The sequence below is a fragment of the Xiphias gladius genome, chromosome 15 (assembly GCF_016859285.1).
Source record: "Xiphias gladius isolate SHS-SW01 ecotype Sanya breed wild chromosome 15, ASM1685928v1, whole genome shotgun sequence".
NCBI classification, from domain to species: Eukaryota; Metazoa; Chordata; class Actinopteri; order Istiophoriformes; family Xiphiidae; genus Xiphias; species Xiphias gladius.
This window is the reverse complement of record NC_053414.1, coordinates 5,004,509-5,031,016: the sequence shown is the minus strand read 5'-3', so window position 1 is coordinate 5,031,016 and position 26,508 is coordinate 5,004,509. Positions and strand designations below refer to the sequence as shown.

The 26,508-nt window shown below is 40.9% G+C and overlaps 1 protein-coding gene across 1 annotated transcript in view; it reads left to right on the top strand.

Moving 5' to 3' along the window:
• The window catches only part of lcor (ligand dependent nuclear receptor corepressor), an 85,450-nt gene extending 59,679 nt beyond the window's left edge, over positions 1-25,771 (top strand). The window contains exons 4-7 of the mRNA XM_040147028.1: positions 2,982-3,114; positions 10,824-11,318; positions 16,202-16,292; positions 24,631-25,771. Coding sequence (XP_040002962.1) covers positions 2,982-3,114; positions 10,824-11,318; positions 16,202-16,292; positions 24,631-25,771 — 1,860 coding nt within the window. The remainder of the gene's footprint in view (positions 1-2,981; positions 3,115-10,823; positions 11,319-16,201; positions 16,293-24,630) is intronic.
• The last annotated feature ends 737 nt before the right edge of the window (positions 25,772-26,508 follow it).

Below are 26,508 nucleotides of genomic sequence, written 5' to 3'. Positions count from 1 at the left end.
TATTTCAACTTGACCCAGGTCTGACCCACAAGGTCCGCCATCTGTCTCCTAAAAACATCCCGGCTTCACCACCGCCCCGCTCCATCAACCCCCATCTGTCGCTCTCTGTCTCCCTTTTCTGTGTTTCTCTGCTCACGCTAAAAAAATCATGCTAACAGAGCTCGTGTTGCCAAAGCTCTCACTGACACGATTGAGAATATATGTAAAATGTACAGAAGCACAACAAATTTCCCCAATGTAATACAATAATTAAAGATAAGACTTGAATGGAACAATAAAAAAAACTGAATCAATCAGAGAAAAATCAATTAAACAAAGCCTAGCAGGGATTATAGGAGATCTTTTCAGCAGTAATGTCTGATTGGTCAATAATTATGTTAGCCACTCATGGTGTGCAAATCATGACACAAATAAGAAGAAATTTGCAGCAGGCTTAATTGTATTCCTTTTCTTACTCAGTACGATTTTCATCTTTTATTCATCTGTTAGGACTTGAAGGCTTTCTCTGTCTCACTGTTATTACCCTCTGCTTGTTTGTGAAATGCCAGAGGAGCTTCAGTAGGCGGGAACCATTGATTCATTGATCTGAAGCCATGCAAACTGCCAGCAGAAAGAGGGAGCTGAGGGGGTTAAAATAAAGAGAGGGTGAAACGGCCTTAAAAACACACTCTCATCTCTGTTACTTGCTTTGTTTTCTCACCATTGACACACAGACACAAACACACACTCAAATTCCCTGTTTAGTGTTTTAAAGACAATGGCAACACACTCATTACAACTGACAACCACAACACTAACAGTGGTGTTAATCCCCTTCTCCAACTTAGAGGCAGAATTCACATTCCAATTTAGCTGTTGTTTGTTTCATAATAATCCCCTGTTGGAAGACCAGCGTCTCAACAGGCTCAAGAACCTGGATATCCTGAGGAAAATGTTTGATTGGCTGTCAGCTTGAAAAGGCCCGCCTCCAACAATGGCACCTCAGTAGAGAAGTGAGCTGTCCTGCCACCACTTCTCCCTTTAGTGTAATTTCATTGGAAATTGGCCAGCTCATGACTTGAGCTGATTAATAATCAAAGTCTTCACGTTTTGCAGCCAGTTCTCCTTCCTCTTTCAGCAGCAGTTTATGAGAGTAGCGACCAGATGAAGCAAAGTGGCAGGTGGTGTTGGGGGGGGGGCCTCTCTCAGATGGGCAGTGGCTGGAGGAAGAGCGTGGGCTAGACTACATTTACTGAACACCTTATTAGAGTCACCATACTGGGCCCTACCCCCTACTAATGCTGGGCAGGGCCTCCTTCTCCTCTCAAAACAGCCTCAGTTCTTCGTGGCATGAATTCCACAAGACGTTGTAAAATCTTCTTTGAGATTATAGTCCATGTTGACATGATTGCATCACATAATTTCTGCAGATTTGCCAGCTGCACATTTATGCTGCCAATCTCCCAATCTAACACATCCCAAAGGTTTTTTCTACTGGATTCAGATCTGGTGCCTGGGGAGGCCACTGAAGGACACGTAACTCACAGTCATGTTCGTGAAACCTGTGTGAGATGACTTTTGCTTTTTGACATGGTGCATAATCATGCTAGCCGTTAGAAGATGAGTAGAGGGATGCACATGGTCTGTGGCATTCAAATCATGACTGACTGGTATTAAGGGGGCCTGAAGTGTGGTAAGGAAACATTCCCCACACCATTACACCACCACCACCAGCCTGGACTGCTGACTCAAGGCAGGTTGGATCCATGGATTCATGCTGTTCACGCCAAATTCTGACCCTATCATCTGCGTGCCTCAGCAGAAAACCAGATTCATCAGACCAGGCTACATTTTTCCAGTCTTCAGCTCTCCAGGTTTGGTGAACTTGTGCCCAGTCCAGCCTTAGATTTTTGTTCTTGGCTGAACGTTGTGGAACCAACTTGGTTTTCTGCTGTTATATACCATCCATCTTAAGGTTCAATGTGTTGTGCATTCTGAGAGGCTGTTCTGCTCACCACAGTTGTGAAGGGTGGTTATCTGATTTACCTTAGCTAGTTCTGTCAGCTCCAACCAGTCTGGCCGTTCTCTTCTGACCTCTATCATCGACATACTGTTTCGTCCACAGAACTGCCACTCACTGGATGTTTTTGTTTTTTTGCACCAGTTCTTAGTAAACCAGCAATCATGCCATGGTCAAAGTCACTGAGATCCCGTTCTGATGTTTGATGTGAACATTAACTGAAGCTCCTGACCTGTATCTGCAGGATTTTATGAATTGCACTGCTGCCACTTGATTTGTTGATGTTCAGTGAGTGTATATTTCAGTTGTAAAAGTAAAACACATGCTTAGAAAATTACTTGTGGAATACCTAAGACTGATATTTTTATACAATTCCTAAATACATTTTGCCCCACCCAAAATAATAAAATAAATAAAATTTAGAAAATGTCTTAAAATTAGCAGGGACATTAGTAATTGCCAAATGTCTTTTCAGCTCTAAATAGCCAAGGTGATCATCAATCAGCACAACGCCCACGATTAAATTGCATTTTCTCATATAAAATTTTTTATTGATTATAAATATTAATATTAAAAAAAAATAATTTGAAACCACATTGTAGCCAGTGATATCTAGTCCTAATTTTAACCAAGACAAATAAATCATCATGCAGCGCAGCCACACGATGTGTTACATTATAAGCACTGACCATTACACTCCCCTTTTCTTATCTGGAAGAAAAGAATATCAGCTATGTGCACCCATAGACCTGGAAAATGATCTGCCATTTTGCCATCATCAGGCCAAAGAATGGAGAGGACTGCATGTACCTGCAGCTGCAACCCGTCTTTTGGCTTACAGAACCGAGAAGGAGAACCATGACAGACATCTACAGTTGGACATGGTGGAGCTAATTTGCGATGGAATGCTGTGTATGGGTATTATTTTTTGACAGAGGAGACCTTTACTCACTCATTTGTCTCTGTGTATTTGTCTGTGTAGGACCACAGCGTAGAGAACGGTGGTGGCAGCCAGGTGCTGTCGGAGTGTGAAGACTTCAAACAGGAGCAGTCTCGGATCAGCCGGCTGGAGAGACAGGCCCAAGACTTCCTCAATGCTGTGTTCCACAGAAAAGGTAAAACAAACACACACACACACACACACACACACACACACACACACACACACACACACACACACACACACACACACACACACACACACACACACACACACACACACTCCTCATCAGTTACCACATTCCCTCTGGTCAGAATTTCCAGAGTTGTATTTCAGACAGGTTTAGTCAGAAAATTTGGTTAATTCCCATGGTAAATCAAAGAATATAAGGGAATTTCACAAAAAATGAACCCTATAAGAAAAACATAATACCAGAGTATATTCAGACATTACTTGTATTTAATTATTTTCCTTCTTTCTGTTATTTTCCTAATGGAAAATTATGAAATTGGTCACAGCTGAAATCCTTTTTATTGCTTTTTGTTTCAGTCCAATACAATATAAAACTTTTACATCCCCAAAATTGCCCTTGGACTCCAAAGATTAAAAAAACATAGTTTAATCTCCCATTCATGATCAAAAAAACCAAACAGAATAGTTGTAAAATGTTCCTGATATAATTTTTACTTCATAAAATCAGAGTAGTGATAATGTTCTCATCTACAGGGAGTAAACCTTTCTTTTTGTATTGTCAGTGTATGTTCACTTCAATTGAGAACAAATTACTTAATTTGGTGTGCACATTAAGTGCTTTGGAATAATCAGTTAAGTTGGGCCTGCAAAAGAGTCAGCTGTACTTCGGACTATCTGTAGTAGTTCTTTAGGCAGGACACAAGTTTTTGTTAGAGACTGATGTGTAAAGTTGTGTATCATCTGCATAATATGAGAATTTGTGCCATTTGTAAATGGATAAAAAGGGGGCCATTGATCGATCCCTGAGAGACACCACATCTAACTTTTCAAAGTTTTACATTTGGAACAAAGACGATTCTGCCCTCTAGGTAGACGATAGACTGGTTAAGATCTGGGCCAAAGAGGCCGACCCACTTTTCCGACCTGTACTAACAGTGCTTTGATTACTATGAGAAGCCATGTGGGAAACTCTGCAGAGGGTTATTTTACATGGTAGTGGTATAATGAGATACTAGTGCTGAATTTGGGAGAGTGGAGACTTTAAAAATAGGATAAGAGATATCACCTGTGAGGTTTGCCACATCTGTTGACTGTACAAAACCCCAAGTGAAAATGCCACAATACCAGAGATGACAAAAATACATGAACACACCTAAAACTATCAAAGATTGGTCATCTAAGTGATAATCAGAGCCAGGCTGAGCCTTTTCAAGGCTTAATCAGAAATTGATGAGGTCTTATTAGCACATACGAGCTGACTAGGGACCGAAAATCAGACCAGGTGCGATGTCCGGTTCACTGTAGGACTTTCGTATAATTAGTCACATGAGGATTTCTGCCTAAATGTTGAGAGCCAGATATAAAACTGCAGCATGGTTGGTACAAACTTACAGCAGCCTTGAAAAATGTTGAGGCTGATTATCCATGGGGCCATTTAGGAGAAATTTCTGTAAACCATGATATTGTCTATTTAGGAGTGGATGCTTTTTGATTATGCTTTTAAATACATCATCTAAATACTTACGTTCTTTTTCATTGGCATTTGCGATACTTGATGGATTTTTTTGTGCTCCAACTCAAGCTGCATTTAACTGAAGTTGCTGGTACTTATGCCAAAGTAAATAATTCCCATGCCTCTTTGAAGAGTCATGACCTTCAGACTGATTCAGACGCAGTGGATGGGAAATGAAAACTGTCCAAAATGTATAGGTGCCAATGAAAAGAGAGAAAGGCCTTATGAAGAGTCAAAGAGTTTCAGTTATACTTTGAAAAATGGACTTATTCTAAAATGAGTCATAGCACCAAATAGGTTGTGCAAAGGACAAAGCTTTATGTACAGTAATTGTTATAAACACATGTTTCTGTGGTTGCACCAACAGCAAATATTCAGCATTTACCAGACCAAACTAGCTTTCTGTTCTCACTTGGACTAAGACAGCAGTAACCATGTGAAAATAAATAGTTTTATTGTACAAACAATTACAGTTGTCAAAGCTGAAATATTACAAGTATGCAAAATTACAGTACATATCATGCTCAGGTTGAATGCTTCAGGTCAGGATCAGATTTTAAAATTTTAAAATGTGACTTCATGCAGCTTTTTTTGTTGTATAAATATCAAATCTTTGTCACATGTGATGCCAAAAATTGAGCTCTCTTGGTTGCTCCTTAAATGCAATACTTGTTAAAATCATCATAAGATGCATTACATAAAAGATGGATTCTGTTCTCCATTATCTTACAAAAGCTAGGCTGCAGCCCGCTATGTGATTTCCTCTAAAGAGCTTTCTTGCCAAACCACCTTTTCCATACATGTAGAATTTGACTCCGCACTCACTTTCAGTCCCATTTGAATTGCTTTTAGTCACTTAAGGCAATATGCTCTATCATTCCTCAGTCCACACCACATCCGCGTAACATGCTGTCCCAGCATTTTTACATGGCCAAGAGGATGCCACTGTGAACAAGTTCTTAGGTTTACATGACATGAAGGTTTAATGTCAACCCAAAAGTAGACAAGCTTTTAAAAAAATGACATTAACACTTAGGCTGGTACATACACTCATCAGAGAGCTTTGGTAGCATAATTAACTTTATGCGATCAGTCTTGTAAAATTTTAACCACTAGCTCTACAATTTCTTAAAGTAGCTGATTTGTTCAAATACTTGAAACACTGTCAAATTGTTTTTCCAGTATCACTGTCCCTTCATTCATTATCTCTTAGAATCTAGTTGTAAAACTAAAGCATATCTGAGAATATTACTGTGTTGCCTCAGATGTGACAGTAATTCTCCAGTAAAGACTAACACTAAAAATTAATTACCCTTAAATTAAATTTCTTAGTTCACCAAAACGAAAAAAATGCTTAGTTTACTTATTAAATTAGAGAAATGAGGGTCCTGACTTCCCATTTAAAAGTGACAACATTAAACCACCGGTTTTAATGTTGTGGCTGATCGGTGTAGATGTTGCGTTAACTCTCATACTGGTGCTTGTATTTACATGCACTTACTGCGCTTTGTTTCAGGAGTCAAAAAAAAACATCTAATAAATGTCTGAATATTTGCTGAGCTGCCATGATCTCCTCGAAACTGGGAGTCTATCATGTTCTGTCCTGAGGCAGGCAGCTATTTTGTGACAGAGGAGAGCTGAGCCTGGTAGAAGATGGCTTGTGTTGGGCTTTTTCCAGGAGGCAGGGAGGAAACAGATGTCTGTCCAATCAATGCCCAGCCCTAATCAATCTGGGTTCACTCGCACAGGCAGAGCTTCCCAGAGCTGCTATTTATATATATATATAGACACATAAACAGTAACACAGGCATTGGCATGATGGGACACACATACACTACACAAACACACACTAAAACAGCCATTCATACAGTAACAGGCCTGACAATGCAACAAATAGACAGAAAGATTACAATAAATGTCACAAAACATAAATACAACACATAATACAATAAAAGATGTATACGGAGAAGTGTTTTCCAATCGATTGGCACACACCCAGTGTCATGTCCCATTCAACTGGCTGTTGCTGTTACACATTAACAACCACAACAATGCTCAATTTCTATGAGTCTTACAGTTGGTAATAGCAAGGAGTGTAGGTGAATCGATAAGTCGTTCAATAGAAAAAGTAATCAGCATCTATTTTGATGATCAGTTTATTGTTTAAGACATTTTTCCAGCAAAATTGCCAAAAAAAATCTCTAGTTCCAGCTTCTCAATTTCAAATATTTGCTGTTTTTGTTTGTTTGTTCTTTTTGTCCTATTCGATAGTAACCTGAAAATGTGTAGTTTCTGAAGTGTAGCTTAGGGAAAACAAGCAAGATGACATCACCTTGGACGTCAGGAGTGTTTGGCATTTTTCAGTATTTCCTTGCATTGTATAGACTAGATGACTAATGGATTAATCCAGAAAATAATCACCTGATTAATTGATAATAAAAAATTTCTTGCAGCCCTGGAACTTATAAAGTAAAATTTGCAATTCCAGGTACGGTAAACTGTAAATCGGATAACCTCTGCTGCCATACTGACAAAGTATCCTTTCAAAAATCTGGCAGTTAAATTTTGCCTGGGCTGGGGCAAACATTAAATAACCTTTGAAACACTGTGTACAGCATCTTCCTAATTGTTAGCATCTTCTTTTAAATTCAGCAATAAAAGTAATGCATCAGGATGCAGTTATTTTAAGAAACATCAATCTTCACCATCAGTTGGGTTGACTCGTCTATTTGTACCTTGTCTTGTGATCATTCACTGGACAATTTCAGTCAAAAATCTGTGTACCCCAAAATATGGCATTTAAATTTTGCCATCTGTTAAAGAAATGAAAGCCAACACCATTGGCCTTCAGCTATAATAGAGAAGCCCCATAAAATACCCAGGATGCAGTGCGACATGACGTTGATTCCCAAGCCCTACAGTATATAAAACATATGTGCCTACACAACAGTCACGCATACACAGACATAAGAATTGAGCAACGTGTATTCAACAACACATGTGTTCCTGTCGACCTCAAGACGCTTCCTCCCTCAGGCTGCACGGTAGAATTCCTGAACTGCTCAAGGAAATGTCTTTTTTTTTAAATAAAGCCTGACCTCTCGTGTACCTTTGCACAAGCCTTTAGTCTTACACAACGGCCATTTCCTAGCAAACAAAGCACGGACAGTTGCTGCATGCTGGGGTTTCCCCTGGAGATTTCCCGAGGTGGCAACTGTCAAAATCAAGCTGTATCATTGAGGCATATTTCCAGCAAACTACACGCGCTTCTTGGGTTTTCTTAGCATTTAAGGCCTGTTCGATTGCGGTAGAGAGGGCAAAAGGCCACGCAGTGTATGAACATATTAGAATAATTTAGGGAATCAGTTAATTATTTGAACTTAGTGGGTCTCTGACAGAGCACAACAGATAACTCAGTATACAGTTTAGGACCTTTTATTGCCATGTTAACGAGATCATTGCCGTAGCAAGGATTACAGTGTCATGTGGAGCAACAAGCGCAGAAGTCAAATAACATTAACAGGGGATTAAGCCATCTATCACAAACAACAAATGTCAACAGCACCTACGTACGGGTGTGTGGCAAAGCTTTACAGCAGCCTGTGGGTGAAAGTCACAGTCTGACAGAGAAGAACATCAGAGTTAAAACACATCTGAAATGAAAGGCTTATAAAAAATAAGCCTTAATATTAACAAAGGCTTACAAATACTGGGATAATAAAACTGCTTTGGTAGTTTCTACATTCCCTTGATTTTGACATTTTTCAAATTGATTTTGTTCGTCAGTACACCAAGTTCATACAGTAGTTTGCCCTGGTCTTTTATCACCACAGCACCATAGCTGACTGCAAGGCAAGTGTGACATAAAAGCGGTTTTATCTCCCAAAAAGTACAATGGAGCGTTATTCAATAGAATTGTGACACGTGCCTAAATACTCTTAAAACAAGTGTCTTTACTGAATATTGATCAAAGGAGCTCATGATTTCATGCAGGAGGATATTTTTTACTCCTTCTTTCAGAGGAGCATATTACTGTTGTCTTTAAAATACCTCATAGAACAGAGAGGTTTTTGACACAATTAGTTTCCACCTCTTTATTTTCTTGCTGTGTCTGACTCTCGTTTTTTTTTTTTTTTTTTCCAGTGTTCATTGGCGGTTTTAATCATCTGTAAAACACTGTGATTTTCTTTTGATAACACTGTTCTATTTTCACAGTGCCTGGTACAATTAAAAGAAATAAAAAATCGGAGCAAATTATGCAACGCATACTATGACTCTAGGCTTGCAAGCTCTGAAGAATAATAACACCCATTGTTTGAAAGTTTGCTGTAAGTCTGAAGGATAATTATTTTGATGGTAAAATTTCTCACAAGTCACAGCATGTTTAACACAAGAAAAATGAAGTGCCAGTTTAGGGATAAAAAAATAATTTATACAAGGGAAAAAAAATAGCGTAACAAATAGAAGACACCCAACAAGAAACAGAAAAACAGTCAGGCTGTTGTCGGCCCAGAACGAATCAAAAGTCCAAATGAACAAGTGTAGTAGATCATCAGTGGTTTTACAGTATTTTTCACACTTTTAATCTGAAGCCCTCTTTGCTCCTTCAGCACACATGGTAATGGAATAGTAATCAAGCTACAGTGCAGAGTTAAAAACAGGAACCATGCTGGGAGAGCAGATGTCTGAGGTATGGCTGGAAAATAGCAGCATTTACTAGCTATATGATATTATTGTTCTTCAACCTTGCTCAGTAGGCAGGATTAAGTCCTGTACTGTATATACAGTGCAAAATATATGTGATTTTGGGATTATTTCATCAAATCTTCAGGATTAGATTTTTGGGCTAATGTATTGTTTGGAGGATTTAGGGTTCGACTCGGTGGCAAACATGTAAGTATCCAAATAATAAAGCTGCTGGTCGTAAAGATATAAGTGCTGTTGACTTATCTGGGACAACGCCAGATTAATGCATTAATAACAAACGAGTGTCAGCATCGTCGCCGTTTTGCTCAACGTTTATTAACCAGTGAGATCCATGACCAGTGTTTGATATGGGTTTGTTTTGTCGCAGCAGGGGATAATGGAAAGTTTAGTTTTGACATCCCGCTACAGTACTTGTTCTTTTATTCTATTTTCCATATGGTTTGCTATGATTTGAAAGGGCGTGTTACAATATGATACAAGACATTGTGATACTAGACGATCGCCGTCCCCCTCCTGTAGGGGACATTTTTTGTTGCTGTCTTGTTTTTGCCGGCTCGCACGTCATGCCATTGTTACCTGAACTGAACCGGTATGCGCCAGACTTGGTTGAGGGACGGGGCACGGCCCAGGGATACATCCCGTTAAATTTTGGTGCGGGTCCGGTTAAGGGGGCAGATCGAGGATCACCTTGCTTAACATTGTGAAATAGGGCATTTTTCGCCCTGGGGGAGGAAGGCGCTCTGCTGACTGTCAGTCTAGTTTACTGTTTAGTAACTTAAATTTAGGATGTACTGTAGCAATACGTACAGTCAGAGACAGCTAAGAATAGAAGCTGCTCCGAAACAGGGTCCTGGCCAAGAGGCTGACAGACTCTATGGTAATCCTGAGCTCAGAATTATTTCCATTGTCAGTGTATCCGTTGATCAAGCTTTTGATTAATGGCTCGGCCTATAAAATGACGGAGAATTGTGAAAAAGGTGCATTACAATTTTGCCAGAAGCCCCAGGCAACATCTTGTAATTACTTGTTTTGTCCAACCATCCGACCAAAACCCCAAAATTAAATCAAATTAAAACGATATAAGAGAGAGAAGGAAATCCTCAAATTTGAGCAAATGAAACCAGAGAATGATGGAGTGTTTGCTTGATAAATTATTCCAATGATCACTTCATTAACAAAACCGTTTAATGATTCATTTTTTGTCGATTGAGTTATCGTTAAACTTATTGTTGAGCTCCAGCAGAAGGTTGGCAAGCAATAATCTCCTGTACGCACTGTTATCATGGTGCTTTCACCATGATCAATAGGCAGGATTAAGTGCTGAGTGATTTTTGGATTATTTCTGCAAAGCATCAGGATTACATTTTCAGGATGAAATGGGATAAATAAGCTGTTGAACATGGCAATGACCGAACATATTCCTGGAGTATGGGATGCTGACATGTTTGCTCTTCCGTGTTGTTTTTCTCCAGACCTCCCAAGTTTCTCAGACCCTCACATTCCTCTAGTGGCTCGTGAGATCATGCAGCGAATGATCCGCCAGTTCGCTGCTGAATATACCTCAAAAACTACTCAGGACGACCTGCCCCTGCCTAACGGCACCATGAAGGACCAAAGCCTGCCGAGAGCGGCGTCTCTGGCCCCGGCCCCCTGCTCCCCGTCCGGCCCCCTGCCCGTGCCGAGCTCCCCTCCATCGTCTGCCTCCTCCTCCCCATCCCCGACCCCGGGGCCAGGCCTCAGCCCCACCTCTGCTAACGCTGCTGCTGCTGCCTCAGCACCCACCTGCACCCAGAGCAGCAACGGTACGGGAGCCAGTAACGGTGGAGGAGGAGGAGGAGGAGGTACGGCTGCTGCCTCTGCACAGAATCCCGTCCTCAGCAAGCTTCTCATGGCCGACCAGGACGGCCCGCTGGATCTCACCGTGAAAAGGAACCAGGTCGACACGGAGCCCGGCCAGCAGGGTGAGAGCAACAACGCACTTGTTTTTGTCACTTATGAGGACATTGTGTCAACATTCATTAATTCCTCGGAGGCTTACCCTAATCTAAAACATGGCCATCCCAGGTCTAACTCAGCCTTGATTTTAAACTTAACCCCAAACTCTAACTGCGATGCTAAAACAACGTCTAAACCAGGAAATAACAAAGTAACCTCATGGGACCAGCTTTTGCGTCCCCAGATAGGGAAGTCCCTGTAACCATAGTTCTCACATTGCTATTAAAACAGCCATACACACGGGAGTTAATCAGGAGCATTTCAACAGCCTTTTATCAAGTGTAACTAAAGGATCCGTACATTCTGAAATAGTGCGGTGGAAGTGCGTCTTCATGTTTTTCCTTTTTAAAACTGTCACATAAAATTTCCAGCTGTTAGGAAGACACATTAACATATTTTTTTGTGTGTGTTTTGAGGGTTGTTTGGTTGTTGTTTTTTTTGTGAGGAAATGTATGCTAGCTGCGCCTATTTTCTTTTCCTTGATACTTGATTGACATTCTTATTTCTCTTATTGACAGCGCCCGTGTTTAGAGTTACACGTCAGATGATAATTTTTATGAAATGTTTCATCACCTTGACATTGTTAAGAGACAGATAATTGCCGAACAGATTCATTTCCTACACACAGGGACTCCGATTCAGCACGTACATGCAGATCGGGCTCGTGAACAGATCACTGAAAAGCCATCATCTTTCGGAGGGAGCCCTCGCAGCTCTGTGCTGAGCTCTGAAATGTAGCTCAGGACTCAATCTCTGTTTAATCAAACTAAACCAGCAGGGGGTCGGGTTTTTTTTTGATCACCTAAGGCTGATCAAAGGCTGCAGGGTAGAAGCGATAGCTCGCTGTTTCAACCCTCAACCACAGTGTGACCGGTCACCCACTTTAATACCAGCTTTTTGGAATCTGCTTACAGTAAGCCTCCTTAATTTTTACAAAAAAGATTTAGGCACTTACATCCACTGCATGCTCACACATTATCTCTCTCTCTCTCTCTCTCTCACACACACACATATAAACACAAAAAACCTTTTACATGAATTCTGACTCAGATTATCCCGAATCAGCTGAATCATATACATGCACTCGTTTAAATTACACAGTAGATGTAATTTCAGGAAAAATCCCATTTTTAATGCTCCACAAATCAATGTTTTTACATTACTAAGGAACCAACTGACTACATCCAACGTGAAAGGCTGAACTCACAGAGCTGTGCAGCTCTGCTGAGTGTTTGAGCCTCTTTTAGCTCATAGTTTTGGTCTTATGGTACATTTACTGTATGGTTCGGTCTGGTCGGCACTCTCATCCACTGGGTTTCCAAACGAGCTCTAAAAACCCCGCTGTCCACTACCTGCCCGGCAGAAAACAGCAGACGGACGGTTAGAGACTAGGTGGTGAACATAGTGGAGCATTTAGCTGCTCAATACCCAGATATTTTTGCTCAGGAGTTGGTGGAGACAAAAACAGCAACAAGGAGAGTGAATCCTGGACTTGGTTTCAGCAGGTGGACACAAACATGACTTCACTGGGATCCTAATGTTGATCGGGCTCGACTGAACGTGTAAAGAGGCAACTGTTTATTAATGCGTTAGACTTAACGTACGGTCTGAGGTGACATGCTGTACGGGCTCTGTGGCTCTAAACTGCGAATCATCATCCTAACCCTCAGCAACCATTAATTCCAAACAGCAGGGAATGATGTGTTTGTCTGTTGGATGGGAGCTTGAATTTTTATTTGCCCAAAACAAACTGACCCCCCTGCCAGTGATGCCTGCCAGGGAGTATCTTCGAGCTACCATTGCGGCTGACATTTCCAGCGATGCTTTGGCTTATTGCGCTACCGCCACAGCAAAACATGTCCACTGAACGAGTTTGCCCGGCTTACAGTCTGACTGCCCACTCAAACAATTTATAATTTAAAATGATGACAGACATGGCATTTAATGCACAATAAAATGAAGACACACTTTGATAGTAACAGAAGAAGAAGTCCGTCTAAAACATTTTTTCTTTTTTACCCTATTTTAAAATGTACCAAATATCTCATGACCTTTAGCAAGTAGCATGTTTTGCCGTCTCATTAGTTGGGCTACTTTCACAGGCTGCTGTAGAAACACTCCAGGAGGTCCTGACCTAACGGTTGAGAAAGTCAGTAGATAGTATGATTGATGATTTTGGTGTCTGTCTGTGTACACGTGTTCTAGTGGGCTCAGTAACTCGTTATACTGCGCAAGTATGAGTTGCGGTTCATGCGACTGATTGGAACCTGATTAGAATTGGGAGCACCTTGCTGGATGAATCGGCCTGTTCATGAGGAAAACGTTTTTGTTTTTTTTTCCCCGTAACTCTTTAATACTGAAACATAGGAAAGGTCTCATTACCACCACCAGTTTGTTACGTGAAAACAAGCACGATAATGTGGATATAGATGCTAACCAACATGTTCATTAGCTCAGAGAAGGAACTCATTAGAAGAACTCGTTAAGTGTAATTAATCATGGTTGTTATCACTCGACATTTTATGACTCGAGTGCATTTTAATTGAAATTAATTTTGGAGCAAAAATTCGATGTGCACTCTTGGCTCTCAGTTCCTAGTTTTAAACCCTCAACGTGTGCATGTTGCATATATACGCACATACTGCCATTCACATGACCAGATGACTCGTTTTTCTGTGTCCTCTGGGCTGTACGGACACTGTGTTTTATTTCAGTATCACCTTATGTTTTCTTTTTTGTCCGATTAAACAACAAAAAGCCTCTGAAGATTAGCGAGGTAGAAACGAGGCCTGCGTCCATATAAGGTTGCTTGGGTTAGAGGGGTCAGAAGGTCGGCTGCACTTTAGGGATTACCGCAGTAATCACCAGTTTCTGTATCAGTTTGAATTTCTGCGTACTGCACTGTACGTTTTTTTCATTTCAGGTTTTGGCTTTTTAAAAAGATGACGTCTTACCTGTAAGAGTCATTAACCTAAAAGAGAAATTAGTTATTTTCCTTAATTTTGGCCGACACAAATTGTTTGCCTGTAAACCATATTTCAGCGTTCCTGCTCGTCCTAGAAAACCTGGGATCATACATAGCTCTCTGGTCATGGAAGAGTTCTGAAAAATGACAGACCAAGATGTCCGGGGAGACAATGAGCCGTCATGAGCCGTGTTTCTACAAATTTTCACTTTAAAATAATAATCATTTTTCTTTTAAAACCGGATCAGTTCAAACTCATTTTCACACAATTTCATGTCCCCAAACATGCAGATTTATCCCTTCTGTGTGTGTGTGTGTGTGTGTGTGTGTGTGTGTGTGTGTGTGTGTGTGTGTGTGTGTGTGTGTGTGTGTGGTGACCTGATTTGATGCACGTATGACAAACATATTCACAAATATACAATATACACACATACAGAAGCTGTTCACATGTATTAGATGACAGTAACTTCATTAATAAACAGTACACGCAAATCCACAGAAGTGATATCTCACTGTAAATTAAACAAATGTTTAATGTTTAAAACATGCAGCCCTGTCCATTTGCAAGTCTGAGTGATATGGAGTGTGAACCGCCTCATACTGTATATAACACACAGGCATGATTATCTGGAATAGGCTTCCCTTGTTTCCTTTTCTCTGTTTTTTCCCTTAATCTTTTTCTAATGAGGAATATTGTTTTAAAATTAAATAATAAAAAAACCCCAGCAACTCTCTCGCCAATTTGATTAAATCACAAGATTAATATATAGAATGCAAGTTCAATATATTAAACTGAGTTTAAACTGAGGGATTTCACACACTCACACAGGAATATGATATAGTTGTTAATCAAATCTTGATTGCAAAGCGAAACATTGTCACTGTTGTACAGTCAGACACTAAACACGCCTGGTGAAGTCCAACTTGACCGAGGAGGAGAAAAACAAAAATGTTGTTAGATGAATATGCTGAATATGAACAGATCATGTAGACTAAGTTAGTTAAGGCAAGAAAAATAACAGAAGATAGCCTAGATACAGGAAGATAACTTAGCCACAGGGATATATTATGAGTTAACAAAAACTTTGCCATTGAAGGTGATTGTGCGTCTAAAAATAGGCTGTATTCATTACTGCGTCAGAATGCTTAAAGAAAAACTCCTAAAGATGCCCTGTGAAACTGCGTATCGATAGTAAATTTGTGTACATTTTCATTTATCATTCATTCATTTATAAATTCATGTACATATGGAGTACATTTCCTGAAAATAGCTCTGCAAGGGAAATTTTTAAAAGAAATTTAGAGCAACAAGCGTCTGGGGATAATTTTGTTAAAGGCAACAAACAGACCTCCTTTATGTGACTATAGTGGTATAACTTAAGATTTCCCTTCATTTAATACTGGCAGACTCTAAATTAGTTTTACAATTAACATTTTTTCTTCCCTTTGCATTTTTGTTCAGCATGTGATGTTTGTGAACTGTTTTTTTATGGGTTTTTACGAGTGTCAAGTCTTTGGGTTGTTTTGCACTGGACAGCAGGAGGAATAGCTGTTAAAACTGGGTAACAAGCAACGGGGATCCTTAAGAAATTCAATATTTGTCTTCGATACTGTTCTTGTCTCCTCTTCGAACATTAAGGCCAAGTCACCAAATGAGACGAATGAATCCCTAAAACCCCTTGCCTTCCTCCGGAACGCAGCATGATTAATGAGCGCACAAAGTGATGAATCTTCACTTTACAACACAAAATCATAGTCGGAAGTATTTACGTATGTGACTTGCTGCACCTTTTAATGTGTTTTCTGACTCCTCAAAGCCAAGTGGTGCTTTGAATAAGATTCGAACACGCAGTTGTTTAATCTTTTTTTCCTGTGTGTGTTTAAACTCAGACGGCGTCCTGGACCTCTCCACCAAGAAGAACCAGAGCGCAGAGAGCCTCAAAACCTTCGCCGGCTTCTCGCCTCCGCCTGGGGTCAAAGGGTAAGCCAACAGGATTAGTCAAACTGGCCACTGTTAGCCGAAAACAACACTGGGGAGGTTAAAGCGGCCACTGCAGTTGCATTGCTGCACTGCACCTCCCAGAGACCACAAAATGCCGTGTGGAGGTTTGGTCTGGGGTGATGACGCCACGATCTGACTCTGATTCAGATCGGTACCCGGGTGCCAAAGCCAGGCTTCTTGTTTTTAGCCAGCAAACACTGATGAGATGACAACCGTCACGGGACGATTTTATCATCTGCAGTAATTAACGTTCGTGTGAATATGCTTTGCATGTTGATGTAGATAAAATTCCGGCTCAACCACCTGGGGTTCCAGAAGCCTGAAGGGGTTTTTGTAGATGAGGAAATAAGAAAATAAAAAATTATATTTCGGCAACAGAAATTAAATTTTCCCCACCATTTCTATGCTTTCTCATGGTGAAATACTGGAAAGCTTTACAATGTCAGACCTCTAAACCTATTCAAGGAAAACAAATTGAGAAGAGACTCTGGTTAAACTGCTTACACTTCATATACACCCTGTAGAAAACAGGGTGGCCAGTAGACAGCGGCACACTGCAAAGGGTCCCTGGTCACGAAGTGAAGAAGAACTGCTGCCCTCGATGACACACCACTCTGTATCTTCTTGGTATGCAGCAAACAACGGAGCACGCTCTTTTTAAACGACGTGTCTTTTTGTTGTTTAAAAAGACATCGAAAAGAGAGTGGGGTTTCTCATGCTTCTAGGGGGACGATCAAGGTGCTAGCTACACTACACTTTGTTCTGTAGCTACAATACAAATTTTCAGGCGTAGCTATGGTAAGACGGCCTTTGACAGCCTTGGTTTTAGGTCTTACCTTATACTAAATGTCACCAATAACTGGTGAATAGTGAACTGTTGCTGAAAGCCAACGTCAATATCCTGTATTTATCAGATATACAGATTCTTGTCGTTTATCAAATGAATAGCTCAGATTTAGGATGCCAAACTTTAGAGTTGTAAAGTAGCACTGTCAGTCCGTAAACTAGTGTTAAACCCTAGTTGAAAATGGAGAGCTATTGAAATAAAGGTCATCGGACTTTGTTGTGACTTGACTGTTTTGGCTCATACTGAATACAGAACCAGCACACGTGATTGTAGATGCAGGATGCAGGACCCGGTCTCCTTTAAGCTGTGTCTGTGGTGCTTTTACACAACGGGTTCAAATCTCTGAAGTCTGACATTCTCACAGCATCTGGATGCATCACAGCACCAACAGCAAATTGCAGCGCAACCGCAGCACAGCTTATAAGACTTGAAATCAAAGGTGGCTAATGGGAGAAAGCATGCAAAAGCACCAGTAAGGTCCTTGAACAGTGTCATAAAAGATGCATGGAGTAAAGATGAGTAAAACCAGCGAATCCACGGGTTTGTGGCAGCAGCACAGGGAGCGAGTTAAACCACGAGACAGACAACGCACTGCATTTGCAAGTGTTCTGTTCACCTCTGCTGATACCCTACTGAAAAATGCAATATGTTGCTCCAGCCGTGGATATTAGTTCATACAGCGTAGTTATATCCAGAAAAGACACAAAAGCTGTTGTAGATATTCATGTTTATCGACCATGCAGCTCATCCCCTGTAGATACAGTAATTGTTTTCTTTTTATCTTAGTGAAGTTTGACTTTCTGCACGCGTTTATTCCAAACCGCTGAAAGTGTAAACATCTGTGTGTCAGCATTAAGCTTTTATTAACCTATATGGCTTTAATCACAACATTCAGGGTATAATGTAGCCCAATTGTCATACATTCGTACAGGATGAAATTGCAGACGATATCAAACCTATGAAGGAACATGATCAATTCTATTGAATGGGGTTTGATTCTCATCACAATCTTCTCTCCTTTGTCTCCCCATTGTGCAGTACGTTATTCATGTTCAGTCGTACATCTTTCTATCACTCTAATATGTTGTTTGCGTAGATGAAGTTTCAGAAGCCAGAGAAAGGCTGAGAACAAATTGCTGGTAGTTGGGAGTTAAAGAGAATCGACTTTGTGAGAACAGCAAACCAAAGGTCTGCAGGTCTTGAGAGGAACATGGGGGCCCATACTTCAATCCCCCCCCGGTTGTCCTCGAGTTATTCCTGCCAACACCTCCCACCTTTCATCTCCTACATATTGGTTTCACTAAACTGATCGATACCTAAGCTACCATCAGTCTCATGGCAAGGTTGCACGTACTTGTGAACAGGTATTTATAACTGTCCTCATCCACCCCTCCAACTCAGAGTGAGAGTTCAACAGCAGTGCATGTCAAACACATGACGTTGGCTTTGACTGCTTTTTTCTTTTTGTCTCTATGTCAGCGCCTTTATTGATAATCCTCTGCAGTGCAGCCTGATTATTTATAGATGAACTTGTACTCTGCCTCGAAGTCATGTTTGAATCAGTAGTCATCACACTTGGTTTTTGCATCAGGAGGGAATAAACAATCAACGCTAATCGAGGCTGTGATTTCCAGGAATACTTTTGATCTGTAGGTCAGAGATGGATCAGGTGAGGTTCGGTGCACAGCGCAGTCCCAAATGCGGCGAGGCTGCAGTGATGGAGGATGTTGCCATAGTAAACTGGCGCCCACCATGTAGGCAGTGTCTCTTCGATCCAGCAGTGACTACACCTCCAACCGCCTTCTGAACGGAGATGTGAGAAGTGTTGCATTGACATTGCAGTTAACAAGCGCCTCAGAGGACCACCACATGAGTTCTTCCTGGTGAAAGCTAATGCTGATACAAAGCTACCAAACAAAGTGCTGACCACACCAGTTTTGGATTGAAACAAATAGAAAGAAAGTTATCAATGGAGCAACAGCTGCCACAGATATTCAATTATGGACCCGGCATTTAATGGGGGGCTTTAAAGTACAGCAGGGTGCAAAAGTCTGAGACCACTTTCCCATTCACTTGGGAATGGGAAGTGAATTGGACAAAAGGTCTGGTCTGAGACCAGACTGAGACCAGACTGAGACCAGGTCTGATGGGAAAAAAAGGGAAGAGAGAGACAGGAAGTTATAACTAGCTATTACCTATTGATATTAACTCTGACCGCCGGTGTACTACGCATGCTCACCACCCAGGTACAACAAAACCCTTCATAGTTAGACTGGCCATCGGGCATTCAAAAAAAATTAAAATTAAAATTAAAAAAATCCATAAACCTTTCACTGGCCCTGTCAGTCTCTTTTGTTGTTTGTCCTACCTGACAGAAATGATGGCCAAAGGTATGAAACTAGGACCCAAGTTGTAATAAACGTAATGAAACATCCTCTTTTGAAACAGGGAAATTACACAGTGAACGATAATTCTGAACTGTTATGGCATTGAATATAGTGTATCCGTTAAGAAGGTTTTGTAAGAGTGACAGAAGAGTGGGATTCCTTAAAATTTACTGTGCCACGACCCAGCTCATTAGTGGAAGGGGAAGCAACATAAAATAAAGTTATTTATTTTCAAGGAGCATAGAGGATTTATACAAACAACCATCAGGTAAACTTAAAGGGAAACAGAGCCTGCAGATGCTGTTCAAAACAAAGAAATGAATAGAACCAAAAGAGGACTCTTAAAATAAGCACTACAAATAACTTCCTTAAAGAAACCGATAACAAAAACAGAACCTCACTATCTGCGCTATCGTAATGAAAACCACAAAACAGTCAAAACAGCAACCGTTCCTAGTGTCTCTAAACAAAAGGTTTCTCTGTTCGTGTGTGTGTGCAATCAGTATTTGAATCTATATCTGGCCCAGTCCCCAGGTAGTTAGCGAGTACCTCAATGTTAAATTCACAAAGTTGACAGAGTTAATTCAACCGTTAACATCTATCAGTCACAAACAACAACGAGAGGCACGATGGCCAGCTAAGAATTCCAGCCGCGCCGATCGATTAGTTGTCCCGGCTTTTGTTACTTCTTAGTCCTCAAATTGCCTCCAACCAGGATCCTTGGCTCAGACAGGAAGCGGGTAAAACGAGGATGGGCAATGCCTCAGCAGCCGGAGCCAATCTCGGGCAGGATAGCATACATCAAAAGCACTGCAAGAAGGGTTAGACACACTGGGGGGAGCCGGCTGCGGCCATAACACTCTCGCTGGCGCATTTGTTGCCAATGAATTGAGCATGATTAGGTCACCATTAATGATTGAATGTTTCCAGGAACTGACAGGTTCCATTGAAAATGAAGTCTCTATTTAATGAGGGCAATTTGTAGAAAGATACTGAAAAGACTGTGATTGCGTGGGAAATAAAAACGTCAGCAAAACCTTTTTCGACACACAAGCTTCCTTTTTTACTTGAACACAACAAGATATCGCCTGCTGGCACACTCCACAAACGCAAACGCAAAAAGTTAAATTAGAAAAAGCACCGTAAGCCCCTCAAGAAAGGACTCAGTCTCCCAGATGAAGTTCCTAAGGACCCAAAGGACCAAAGGCCCCAAGCCTCACCGTGAGTCCCTAATGATCAGGTAATGTAACATTTACTAAAGGAGGAGCTGGAGCCTTTAGTCCCGTCCACTAACACCAACTCATCTTTGACAGCCAAGCAATCCCCAAAGCACACAGCAGGTTAGTGCGTGCGTTTACATGCTACTGGCCTTTGATTTAAAATTATTTTCTGACCATGTGTGTAGGAAAATGTTGGAAAAAAGGCCATTTTTAGTGTGTACGTAATTTTCATTTTTTAGCCCTTTTATTGGGTTTTTAATTCAAAGCATTACTTTGATTCATAATTTGTTACTAAGTTGGTTTGTGACAAGTTTTGATTTCCCATGACGGTCCAAACGCTGAGCATTTTACTTAATTAACAAGAACACAGTGAAATCTACTGCAGGCTTGAAAATGTTTAAAACATATACATTTTCAAAAATGAAATATCAGCCCCAGGATAAAACTACCATCCTTCAAAAACCATTTGAGCCTCAGAATACTGCTGTTGGTTGCGGAACACAGATCATACACCCAGATGCTTAAAAGCTCTTTCAATCCGTCTCATTGGGGATCCCGCTCTGTTATGCGCATTTCTTTGGGCTTTTTATTCTCGCAAATGTATGCTCACATTGAATCCTTAGATCCACCATTACTGTCTGGCGCAGCCCTCCCCCGATGACGATACGCTTACTGTAACAGAACGCTCTATTAGAGTGTAGACTCCAAAGCCTCTCGTTAACCCTGTATTGTCCTCAACGAGCCCGAGACCGCCCACTGTGATAATCTGTTTTAAAGCTTCTGCTGAGGACTCCCCACGGTCAGTTGCGCTGTAGCTCACCAGAATACGTCTCCAAAGGAGAGATGCAGATTTTTCCCTCAAGTTACTTCTCCCCATCCCCTGACATGACAAGCAATTTCCTGTTATTATGAACATAAGGGAAATTTTCTTTTAAAGACCCTTTCCACTGTTGCTATAGTTACTTAGCAGTGGGAATACTGGTTGCGGCACTTCAAGTAGAGGCACTTTGCATGTAAGAGTATGTTTCAGCAGCAGACGTGGTCTGCCTCCACCAAGTTTGGTGCAAATCAGTTCAGTAGTTTTTGTGTAATCCTGCTTACAACCCCTTGTTAAAGGTTGCATGTGACTTTGTGGAGCGGTCATGGTTTTTTTTTTTTTTTTCTTCTTCTTTCCTATCTCACTTATCATCTTGCGACCACTTGACTATACCTTACAACCCCGTTGACGTGGTCCTGACCCACAGGTTGAGGAACGCTGGGTGAACGGATTAACAGCTGGCTTTTTAAAAAAAATTTAATTGTTAACACGTTTTTACATGCCAAGGTACACACTTCAGGCAGCGCTTAAAAGTCACGTATCACACATTATTACTGCCTAGCATCGGGAATCTACAGTTTTTGTAATTTTTATTGATTGGTTGGTTGGTTGATCTTGGTACAAAGTTATTTCTCTGTCTTTTTTTTAAATTTTTATTATTTTGAAGATACTACTTCATAGGAAGTCCTTTTATAGTGACTTTTTGAGTGAAATTTCTCCGTGAATAGTAGTCTTAAGTTCATTCTGAAAGCTGAAAATGATGGAAATGTAAGTCAGAGTAGGCACCTATCAGCCACGACATTAAAACCAGTTACTGGTTTTAATGTTGTGGCTGAATGTTGTATTTATCAGTGCTAATTTTAGCAGCTGATTTTCATTCAGTTTTAGTCTTAATCTTTTGACAAAAATGTATATCGGTTTTAGTCACATTTTAGTCATTTTATTTTTGTTAGTTTTAGTCAACAAAAACTACAATTTGAGGCAACAGTTGGCGCCATTTTTGTGTACAGTTACCGTGATACAGGTGTCTCTCGCAAGGTGTCCATGTCACTCTGCTCTGCAGTAGTACAGACCGACTCACCTCAGTAAATCGAGGTCTGTTTGAACAAACCGCTTTCTTTAATCTGACCTAGTACAGTCGTTGCTGCTAACCTAGCATTACTGCAGCTACTTGTGATGTTCACTGCACAGAAGTGAGTCATTCAGAAGCTTGATTCACTAACTTAACTAACACTAAAATACTGTTCATTTTCTTGGTTTCGTTTGAGAGGAGACGCTATATCGTCGGATAAAATCAATACTGTGATCTTTGTTTAGCGAACATCTGGAGGATGATTTAATCCGTCTTTTGCTTAATTTTCTTGATTGACGTAAAATGTAATACATTTCGTCGTAGTTCTCGTTTTCGAAGGTTACTTTTGATTTATTTTTGGTCCTTTTTTTGTCGTGAAAATGTAGGTTTGTGAACAAATATTTTCCATCATAGTTTTCATGAATAAAAAATAATTTCATTAAATTTATAACAAAATTAATAAAAATTGATTTCATAAACGAAATAAACACTGGTATATACGGTTGCACCCATGGGTCCCTGGCAGGCATATACCTACAACTGCTTCCCTAGAAAACATCACACAGAGTATTTATGAACTTGTTCATTATTTAGATTCAGTAGATGGACAGTTCTGTGATCTTTTTGCATGGGTGCAAGAAGTACCCATGCAGATCTGAAAATTTGGCTAAATCTATAGAGTTTCTATAATCCTTGTGTGGTCTTGGCTTAACCAGAGGGTATAGTTGAGTTTAAAACCACCATCAATGTTTCTCATGTTGTGTCCTTGCTTTCCAGCGTCTCCCCTTGAGTCTCTTCTTAATGTTGTTACATTATTGATTAGCTTAGCAGACACTACATGTTGCAGTTTGTTCCTTGCCCCGACGTCTCTGAAACACTCTTGTGACTTGGCACTGAAAAAATAAATAGTAGTTGGTAAACAGAAGTTGGTATTAACCAGAGTGAAGACAAGATTGCCAATCCATAGGTACATTTTCAAACAACAGCTGTACCGATATGTACATATATTTGTGTTTGTATCTTTCAATTTGTGATGCTTTTTGATGCAGTTTTAATCAAATTTATGTGTATAAGGCATTTAAGTTACATAAACAGTATTTGTTTAGATTTAATTATTAGATCAAAGACTAAAACATAATGACTAATATCCTTGTGCTACCTCAGTTTGATTGCAATTATAGAGTGACTGAAAACAACTAATTGATGTTTAGTGATGAAGGGCTGAGAAAAACAGCTAGTTTGCAACGGTTTTGTCAGATTGTAAGCCTATTAATATTCAGCTTGCATTATAGCTTTACTTAACCACTGGATTTCTTGTAAAATGCAAAATCATGCAAGTAAAAAATACTAACTAAAAATACTGTTTTTTCCTTGTTTACGTTAACAGGTATTCATGCAGATTGTTTCAGTTTTATTTGCAGAGATTTTAAGATGTCCACCACTGAGATTTCTACCCCCATTCTGATACAGAGAGAATGGAGAGAATTTTATTTGTGCTGCTCAAAAAAATAAAATAAAAGATGACAGTTTAAACTACAGCTACATAGCTTTCCAGTGTATCAGTTTCTCTGGACAATCTCCAGACCTTCCTTTCAAAAGATTTCATTGAGGATCAAAAAATAGTAATATATGGACAATGAAAGTCGTTGACAGCCGTCTGTGGTGTATCTCAAAATATTGTTTCTGGGAGAAGATGCTGCTTTTGAGTTTGTCAAATGTTATCATTTATGGTTTTGTTTTGTTGTTTGTTATTTGGGTGAACTGAGACTCTAAATAATGATTTAGCAAAGGTCATATTTAGGTCCTATTTCCCAGGTCCAATTATTGGTAATTTAATTCTGAACAACACATTATAGACTAAAATCTCAAACTGGAAAATGCAGTATGTATCAAACCCTGGTCTCAATAAGTTATGTCTTACAACAAGATCTCTGTCACTGATCCTAAATCCTTTTTTTTTTTTTCTCCATCCAGACGTTCTCTCAGAGTGGAACATACCCTGCCAGAGGTGGATGAGGAGGATAGCCTGCTGCAGAAAAACTTGCAGGAAGGACTGAGGGAGAACTACGTCAGCTCAAACTCTTTCAAGCCCCCATTGGCCCGCTCGCTGCGGATCAAGGAAGAGCTCCTCAGCCAGAAGCACCGCCTCTTGAGCCAGCCTGCTGCTCTTTCATTGGCTAATCTAGAGGCAGCTGGCTTGCTTAATCATGGGCACTCCCACTCCTTGCTTGGCCAGAAGGGCTCTTCCTCTTTCTGGGGAAGCAAGGCCCACCTCGACAGCCTGATGAAGCTAAAACAGGCCAGTGGAGCTCTAAGCGGGGCCCTCAGCGACCTCAAAGACCTGCCTACATTCCTGGAGAATCACCACCACGGAGCCTTCTCCATCAAGAGTTCCCTCCACCATCACCACCACAATCAGGTCTCCAAGGCCCAACACCACCACAATGAGGGCAAGAGAGACCAGGGTCACTCACCTCCTGTCGACCTTAAGATCCCCCAAGTTCGGGGCATGGATCTCTCCTGGGACTCCCATGCCTCTGAGCTTTACGGCTATGGCCCCATGGGGGTTGGTGGTGGTGGCCATGGGGAGAACACCCTGAGCCGGAAGCTGAGAGCCATCCTGCCTAAGCAGAACCGCCGGGGAGGAAGCCTTGGAAGCCTGCTGGATGGGGCAGCTGACTACTGGAGCGCTGACTTGGAGCACTCAATTTCCGGGCCAGCGTACTCCACCTCCGATGTGGAAGGGGACCCAAGCTCCAAACAGCCGAGGAAGAAGAGGGGCCGTTATCGCCAGTACAACAGTGAGATCCTGGAGGAGGCCATAGCAGTAGTGATGAGCGGGAAGATGAGCGTGTCCAAGGCTCAGAACATGTACGGCATCCCGCACAGCACCCTAGAGTACAAGGTCAAGGAGCGCATGGGAACCCTGAAGAACCCCCCAAAGAAGAAGCTCAAGCTGATGATGAAGATGGAAGCTGGAGGCCAGGACTTTCCCACCGAGTCGGAGAACACACCCACCTCAACCCCACGAGATGATGGCCCGCCACTGGCAGCTGCAGAGCTCAAGGACAATGTAAAAGAAGAGATTGATGACAATTTCAAACCAATCGACTAAACGACGTACACATGTAAACCTCAGTCAAATGACTTAAGTAATTTGAAAACGGATGGGGCTTTATTTGTGCCAATTTACTTTGCAGTATCTGGGTGAGCACAAACGCAGGGATAATATGAGGAGGATTCTTAAACTGGAAAGAAACAACTAATCTGATGGTTTTTAACAAGTGTCACTTGAGCGACACTGTACAAGCATTTGTTTAGCTTTTATATCTAGGGGCTTAACAAATGTAGCTAAAGACATTAGTTAAATGACAATTGATGAAATTTCCTTAAGCATGCTGATAATCCCTAGCCCAAATACCCAATCGCCCTTTTTCTGAACTTGGTACACTGAACCATTGCCGCTTATAAATGCAGGTTGGTTTCTGGACAATTCCAATTTGGGGAAGAAATGAGGGGAAGGTTGAAAATTAACTCCTTAAAGAACTCACAAATTAGTTATTTACTGCTCCCCTTTCTCATGGATTACTAGCTGAAAATTGGTAAGTGAACCGTCTATTACATTTGAAGCCAACTGTAAAGTTTAATCATACCATTGATACTCTTCGCTAGGGTTCTGAATCAAAACCCATTCTCTTATTGCCAGGTAGCCGTGACGCTTTAACTGCAAACCTTTTCTTTCCTCCTTACAATATTCTGCTAATTTCTGTCTGGATGAAAGCAACATTAACCCGTCCTTTTTGAACGAGAAAAGACACACAAAAGTCATTCAGGGATGCATGTTTGTGAGTT